Below are 8,604 nucleotides of genomic sequence, written 5' to 3'. Positions count from 1 at the left end.
TCAGTGCGGGCGGTCCACCGATCACCGAGGGGATGGACCACAGGTCCTGGAGAGGGTGGTTCACCCTCTTCCCGGGGGACGCGGGCCAGACAGACGATATTTTTAGATATCCGAGGGTCGGCTGCGTCCTCTGGACAGAGGACCTGGGGGTCACGAGGGACGAGCTCGCGTAGAAGATCCGTAAAATCCAAGGCAAGAAAACAGCCCCGGGCCCAGATGGGATCCCCGCAAAGGCACTGGCCTTGACCGCTGAAGTCACAATAGAAATGATATCGGGCCTCTTCAACGTGTGCTTGAGGCAGGGAAGGTCCCCTAAGGAGTGGAGACGTGCACAGCAGGATCTTCTTCCGCGTACCGTCCCATATGCCTCTTCGCTGAGGCGGGCAAGCTTTTAGAACGCGTCATTGCTGCCCGCCTGAGGAGGCATTTGTCCCGGAATGGTCCCGACCTGGCGAAGCGTCAGTTCGGGTTCCGTGAGAGCTTTTCAACGATTGACGCGATAATGCGTGTAAAGGCCCTCACGAAACAGGCTATGGCCGAGGGGAGGGTGGCAGTGGCGGTATTTTTGGACATCGCCAATGCATTCAACACGCTCCCCTGGAAAGGTGTGCGCGGGGCCCTAAATTATCATAGGGTTTCCGCGTACATTCAGGATGTAACTCGGGACTATTTCCAGGACAGAAAGATCATGTACCCGGGACGGTACCATAAGATCAATGAGAAGGAGGTCCATTGAGGAGTTCCACAGGAGTCGGTCTTAGGACCACTCCTGTGGAACCTAGGGTATGATTGGGTCCTGCGAGGGGCCCTCCTCCCGGGACAGGAGTTTGTGTGTTATGCAGATGATACACTGGTCCTGTCCTGGGAGGACGACTGGAGCAGCGCCATCCGTCTCGCTGGAGTGGGAGCGAGGCACGTGGTCGACCGCATAAGAAGGATGGGTCTTGAGGTAACCCTGTCAAAGACAGAGGCGATATGGTTCGCCCCTGTTGGCAAAAGGGAGCCGCCTCGAGACAAATCAAAAATAGAAATCGAGGGTGTCGTGGTCGAGGTTGGGATCCAATTGAAGTATCTGGGCCTCATCCTCGACAGTCGGTGGAGCTTCGGGCCTCTCTTGGAGAAACTAGCTCCCCGAGTGCGGGCGTTCTGCCTGTTTGGGCAAGCTCATGCTCAATCTCGGGGGGCCGGGTGATGGGGCTCGCCGCCTCTATATGACGACGGTCCAGTCCGTGGCATTGTACGGAGCCCCCGTGTGGCATAATACGGTAATGGCCAGCAATAAGAATCTGCAGGCCCTCCGGGGCATGCAGAGGAGGCTGGCCATCCGCGTCATATAGGGGTATCGGACCGTCACTTTTGAGGCGGCGTGCCTGATGACGGGGATCCTACCCTGAATCCTCACGGCGGGCGCGTATGCTGAGATGCATCGGATACGCGTAGCCCGCCAGGAGGATCCGGACCCGGAAATATCGGGATCCCTGCCACCAAGGATGATTGCAAGGCTCAGGCTCCAGGCTCGACAACGCAAATCTTAGAGTGGGAAGAGGACCTGTCCAATACTAGGACAGGTCTACGCGCCGCCGAGGCTATTCGCCCAATCTTCATTGACTGGGTGGACCGACGACACGGCGCCCTCGATTTTAGGACGGTGCAGGTGCTCACCGGACATGGTTGCTTCGGGAAGTACCTGCACCGAATAGATAGGAAGCGGTCGGCTGCGTCCCACCATTGTGGCGCCTCGGAGGACACGGCTGAACACACTCTGGCTGAATGCCAGGCGTGGGAGGACCAACGCCGTGTCCTCCGGGACGCCATAGGGGAAGAGGTCTCCCTGGCCGCCATGATGAAAGCCATGGTGACCGGGGAGGACCAATGGAGGGCGGCCGCCACCTTCTGTGGGGACGTCATGTCCCGGAAGGAGGCGGCCGAAAGAGAGAGGGAAACGGACCCAAGTTCCTCTCCCTCTCAGAGAAGGAGGGGGGAGTGAGAATGCGGGCGTACAACGCTCGCATCCTTTAACCCCCTTAAGTGTCCCTTCTCCAGGGTCGCGGGTGACACTCGCGTCCCATTGCACCGCGACCCATAGCAGGGGAAGCGTTGCGAGGTGGTCCCGCAACGCCGCCATCGGTGCGGCAGCGGGTGTCTACGGACATCCACTGCCGCCCGCGCAAATGTGAGTCCTCCCTCCTTCCGCCCTAAATGGGGCCGAAGGACGGAAGATTCGGCGGGGACGGGTCCCGGTCAAATGCGAAAGAGACCCTAGGGCCCGTCCAGAACCGCAGCGTGAACCACCGACAGATTTTAGTGGATATGCTCGACCATAAATAATTGGTCGGGAGAGCCCCACATATCCTCTGGGAGTTCCCGCTCCCAGAGGAATGCGTTAAATAAGGAGGGCTGTTGGGTCCTTAGGTTCTTCCCTTCTCTGAATTGAGACTGGCCCGTGTTGAAACCAGAGGGGGAGCTCCGTTCCTCAGAGAACGGCACTAAGCCGTCAAACCGGTATTCCTCTCCCACATACCTTCCTTTCTCGTAGGGGCGCTTTGTTGATCGGCGTCCCACGGGTTTGGGGATGGGGTGGGTAGGGAGAGAGGGTCCGAACGGGGTCGATATGAATATATCGACCCCTCGTCTCTCTGCCGCGGGAACCGGTCGGCGGTCGGGATTGGGGGGGCGCGCTGGGGAAGGGCGCACCCCGGTGTCCCTCTCGTCTTCCCCCTTCCGGAACACCCATTTCGCGGCGCGTGTAGGCAGGGGGAGGTCGAGGCAAAGGCAGAGGGTCGAGGCACGACGAGCTAACGCGTAAGCGTGCGCTTCTGGGCTCCGACTCCTCCCCTCCGCTGGGGAGGGAAAGGGACTCGGGCAGGAAACCCGGGTCTCCCTTCATCCAACCTCCTCAGTGAAGGACGGCGGAGTGAGTGGTGCACACTCCGCCGTCAGGCCAATGGTGCCACTTCAGAGACGCTGCAGCCACACGTACACGGCTCGTTCTTTGTGTGACGCTCGACCAACTTCGGCTAATAGAAAAGCGCAGACATACAATACGTTTTCTCTTTCTTTCGCGCTATAGCTGATGTTGGCTGAAGCATTGAGGTTTGACGCTTTGAGATTTCTAGAATCATATTAGCACGACCAAAGTAATAGTTAATTAAATAAAATTGAGACATAATAATAATTCGACGAATTAAAATTATATAATATAATAAAAATTCGAAATTATTTTTTATGTCCGATATTATTTTTATATAGACGTAATTTTAATTCATCGAATTATTATGACACGCCGTTTTATTTTTTTAAACTTTTATATTGAATGAAATATATTCTATGCTATTAAAAAGTAAAACAGCGTGTCATAATAATTCGATGAATTAAAATTACGTCTATATAAAAATAATATCGGACATAAAAAATAATTTCGAATTTTTATTATATTTCGACATAATTTTAATTCGTCGAATTATTATTGTCTCAATTTTATTTAATTAACTATTACTTTGGTAATTATTTACTATAGGGGAGGCAGCTCCAATGACCTTGATGAGCCCGCTTTATTAAATATATATATATGTGGTGTGAAAATTGTCTTATTTATGAAACTTTCTTTATTAATAACTTTTTAAGAAATAACGAGCGACGGCTAAAACCTTTTAAACATTACTCAGGACAGTGATCTTGACAACATATGTCAAGATCAAGGTCATTGGAGCTGCCTCCCCTATAGTAAATAATTACCATTACTTTTCAAATTTTTCTTAAGACAATAATTTTTATTATATTGAGAGAATAGATGCTTTTGTAGTGTTAAAAAGTAAAATGGCGTTCGATAAGCGCGGCTTGACTCATCGTCTATTTAGATTTCACGATTAAATCTAAAAAATGTATAAAATTATTAATTACATAAATTTTTTAATTATATTATTATTCTGTATTATATAAAAGAGATGTAAATTAATTAAAGAAATAAGAAATAGAAGAAATAGAATAGATGAGGAATAGCAAAATAATAAAAATCCACTCCTGGCCAACATGTAGGTCAAAAACAAATCATGATAATATTTCATTTTATAAATCATTCATAATGGACAACGTACATGTTGTTGCTCGACGAAAACCGCGAGAAGGTGGTGGTCTCTTCCGTCAAGAGGAAATGTAGAAAAATGTTTTCTTCAATGTTATATAATATATAGTAATATATTTAATATAATAATAATTTTAATATAATATTAAAAACACAATTTTTGTACATTTCCAAAGAATGTAGATATAATGGAGAATAGAGAATAGGACAGTAGAAAGGATACATATAAAATAGATATGAAAGGATAGATAGGTATAAAAGAAAATATAAAAAAGAGATAGAAAACAAAACATGAAAGAAAAACGCGCATCATTAAATCTGAAAAAAGCGCACGTTCTACTTAATATAATATAATATTGAAAATGGTATATATAAGAATATTTCCAAAAGTACTGAGTTGAATTACAGCAATATTGCGGCAATTAATACAGCTAATTATTGAAATTAGTTCAACAAATATATAAATATAAATAATGTTATAAAAACAACGGACATAAAATTTAATTTATATACCTCTATATGATCAAATTATTTTTATATATTTCTTCCTTACACAATAAATATCAAAAACAAAATAGAGAATGTTTTTTTTCTATTTTGTCAAGGAATATTTGAGGAAAATATCCTACTTCTAAAACTGTAATAAAAAATATACAACTTTAAAAAAATATAATTTTATAAATATAAATATTTATAAATTTCCCTACATTTTTTATCTATTTTGTAAAGAAATTTTAAAGCTACCTCTATATGTTATTAATATTTTATTTTTTAATTATATTTTATTTATTTTTATTTATTATAATTTTTTGAGTATCGCCGGATCTAATGTCATCTAATATGAATGGGAAAAAATTACTCGATCGAATTTTCACGTGTATATATACAAGGTGTCTCCAAATTGGCGGATCAACTCTCGTCGGTAGATAGAGCGTGTTAAACTGAACAAAAAAATCTTATATCATTTTGCTAAATTCGCAATAATTAATAAGATATAAATTAATAAAGATCGGCTAATCCATGCCAGTATAAGCGCATGGCGCGAAAAAACCTCCCAGTTGTTACTTTATACTAGACGCGCGGCAAGACATAAACGCAGAACGCTACAGTGCGTGTCTTTTTAAGTACGCCCTTTGTACGTTCTTTGTACGTCCTTTGTAGAGCGCTCCGCCTACTATCTCGCCGCGCGCCTAGTATCAAGTAACAAGTAGGAGGCTTCTTCGCGTCGCGCGCTTATCCTGACACGTATTGGCCGATCTTTATTAATTTATATCTCATTAATTATTGCGAATTTAGCAAAATGATATAAGATTTTTCTCTTCAGTTTAACACGCTCTATCTACCCACGAGAGTTGATCCGCCAATTCGAGGACACCCTGTATATGTGTGTGTGTGTGTGTGTTGTGTGTGCATGAGCAGAGATATTTTAATTCTATATTATTCAGTCACTTGAATCGATTTAATGATGCGTTCTCGTAAAGTCCAATAATGATTAGTGTTGTTAATGATCCAAACTTTTTCAAATTGAAAGTAAAGGCTGAATTCTTCTTTAAAATATAGTGCTCTCTCTCTTGAAATTCACGAAGAGCAAGTGAAGAGTATAGATGAAGAGTGCATATGAAAGTGAAGGCTAAATTCTTAAAAAAATTTAAATAGCGACGCTCCTGAACCGTTCACGCGCGATCGGCGGCTCGGTCGTCGAGCTTCGAGCGGTAGTGGGGGAACGGTAGGCGTCGCGTCGAAAATCGGAAATGAGCAACTATCTCCGAGCACTGTAATATAATATTGAAAATAGTATATACAAAAATATTTCCGAAAGTACTGAGTTCTCTTCTTTAAAAAAATATAATAAATAAAAATAAATAAAATATAATTAAAAAATAAAATATTAATAATATATACAGTTAGCTTTAAAATTTCTTTACGAAATGGATAAAAAATGTTATCCATTCCAAAAAGGGAAATTTATAAATATTTGTATTTGTAAAATTATATTTTTTTTAAAGTTGTATATTTTTTTATTACAGTTTTAGAAGTAGCATATTTTCCTTAAATATTCCTTGGCAAAATAGAAAAAAAAACATTCTCTATTTTGTTTTTGATATTTATTGTATAAGGAAGAAATATATAGAAATAATTTGATCATATAGAGGTATATAAATTAAATTTTATGTCCGTTATTGTTATAATATTATTTATATTTATATATTTGTTGAGCTAATTTCAATAATTAGCTGTATTAATTGCCGCAATATCGCTGTAATTCAACTCAGTACTTTCGGAAATATTCTTGTATATACTATTTTCAATATTATATTACAGTGCTCGGAGATAGTTGCTCATTTCCGATTTTCGATGCGACGCCTACCGTTCCCCCACTACCGCTCGAAGCTCGACGGCCGAGCCGCCAATCGCGCGTGAACGGTTCAGGAGCGTCGCTATTTAAAATATACTGGCGTCGTATCTTAACACAAGAAATTAAAACATTTTTCTCGTCAAGTAATTTTTATTTTTTTAACTAATTAAATATTATAAAATTTTTATTATTAATATAGTAATATAAAACTATTATACATATATAAAATGTTATGTTATGATAATATATTTTTTACGATAATATAATTACAATTTTGGCAATAGCTTTCCACATCACCCGTACTATTGTTCAATGCGTTTTTTTAAAGTGTTTTCCCCAGTAGGCCTATTCCACTAATAATAAAATGTTGTGGTTTAGCAACAAGAAGACAATTTATAATTTAACATAAAAATCTAATGCGATTTTCTAAATTTTAGATTCTTACTTACACGATTCTACTAAGGCTAATTGCCTTTGCATCATCAATTTTATGAAATTGCACACTTTTTTAAAGTTTAAAATATTGATATCAAATTTTTGGTTAACATCTTCAAAGATATTAATATCTATTGTTGTATTATGTAATAGGGAAAAATCTAAGAGCTTCTCGATATATGAAAAATCATCATTTTGTACGATTCGAGTAAAAATGCTCAATCGACATGCCGATTTTTATCAGTATTCTTATCAAGACAATGGAAAAAAAGAAAAAGATTCTAATAAAGATTTTAATTTTTTCTAACTAAGGAAAAACGACATTATTTATTCGAAATTTTATTGTGTTACTTAAAAAAATACTAGCAGCTTCTTTAACAGTTAACGAATTTTCTTTCTACTGTTGCGATTTTTTACAAATATTTTTTTTTCAATAAAAGGTTTAGAACTTTTCACGACAAGATTCGAAATGACGTTGCTAGAGTTTTTACCGAAGTATTATCGATATTTGAAATATTACTTTTTTTATAAATTAATTTTAAGACTTCAATAAAATTAAATTTTTTCTAGTCCATATGTTTCTTGTTTTCTCATTTGAGAATTTAACTTTATAATGCCTACGAAGAATGTATTTTTTAAGAAAAGGTTGACAACTACAAAGAAAACAAACGCGATTTTATTACAAATAAATGCGAAAGAAGTTTCTTTCCATTCTTATCAAAAGGTTGTACGTATCTTTGCTCACATTTTCCGGTACGAGTACAGTGATAGATTTAAAATATTATAGCAGCAAAAAAATAATATTTATACAAACACATTACATTTTGCTCTTTTATAAACATTAAAACATTTAGCACTATTACACTTAGCATTATGACTAATATGCGAGTATTATTTTGTCTATTAATATGTATAATTTTTTAATTTCGCGGCTTTATGTAAGGCGCGAACTCCTACTGCGTATACGCCTCCGCGCATTGATCTTCAATTGTTTTATGCATCTCCTCCGTTGTTCTCGCTCAACGGTTATTACCAGTATACCAGTGATACGTGCGCATTAAAAGTCTCGTATAAGAATACACAAAATGATTATTATCATTGAACAGTTTTTTTCTCTTTTTCGACTTTTTCTCTTTTTACGACTCGTATTAGAAATATGGATAGCAAAGTTATGTACAACAATTTGATAAGGTATGGGAAGAAATTTTCTTTGCATGTATTTCTAATAAAACCACTTGTCTTTTGTGTGGTTATCAGCCACCTCTTGTGAGAAAATACAATCTGTATAGGCATTACAAAATTAAACATTTAAATGAGTATTCTAAATATGTGGACCCGGAGAAATCCCATTTAATTGAGGGTTTAAAATTAGTTTATCAAGAAGGTTGTAGTTCGAATACTGATAATACTACACCTTCGGTAAAAGCTTTTACAGTGTCGTATGCTATTTCGAATATTATCGCGAAAAATTCAAAACCATTCATAGAAGGGAAATTTATAAAGGAATGCCTCATCGCAGCAGTAGAGTCGTTCGGAAATTCGTTGACTCTTGAAGAAGCTGCTAGCATTCCTTTAAGTGATAAAACAGTAAAATCTCGCATAAATGATATCGCCTTTTCTTTAGAAAAAAGATTAAAATCTTTATTAGAATCTTGTTCTTTTTTTTCATTATGTCTTGATGAGAGCACCGATAATCGACATGTGAGTCAATTGAACATTTTTGCTCGAATCG

The 8,604-nt window shown here is 39.4% G+C and overlaps 1 protein-coding gene across 1 annotated transcript; it reads left to right on the top strand.

The window, feature by feature from the left end:
* The first annotated feature begins 937 nt into the window (after positions 1-937).
* On the top strand, positions 938-2,177 carry LOC140674778 (uncharacterized). The gene is made up of 3 exons (XM_072908546.1): positions 938-1,158; positions 1,441-1,952; positions 2,044-2,177. The coding sequence occupies exons 1-3, from the start codon at positions 938-940 to the stop codon at positions 2,175-2,177; spliced, it is 867 nt and encodes a 288-aa protein (XP_072764647.1).
* Positions 2,178-8,604: the final 6,427 nt, after the last annotated feature.

This window comes from Anoplolepis gracilipes, chromosome 16, assembly GCF_047496725.1.
Source record: "Anoplolepis gracilipes chromosome 16, ASM4749672v1, whole genome shotgun sequence".
Classification (NCBI taxonomy): Eukaryota; Metazoa; Arthropoda; class Insecta; order Hymenoptera; family Formicidae; genus Anoplolepis; species Anoplolepis gracilipes.
The sequence above is the reverse complement of the archived record's forward strand: the minus strand, read 5'-3'. Positions and strand labels throughout refer to the sequence as shown.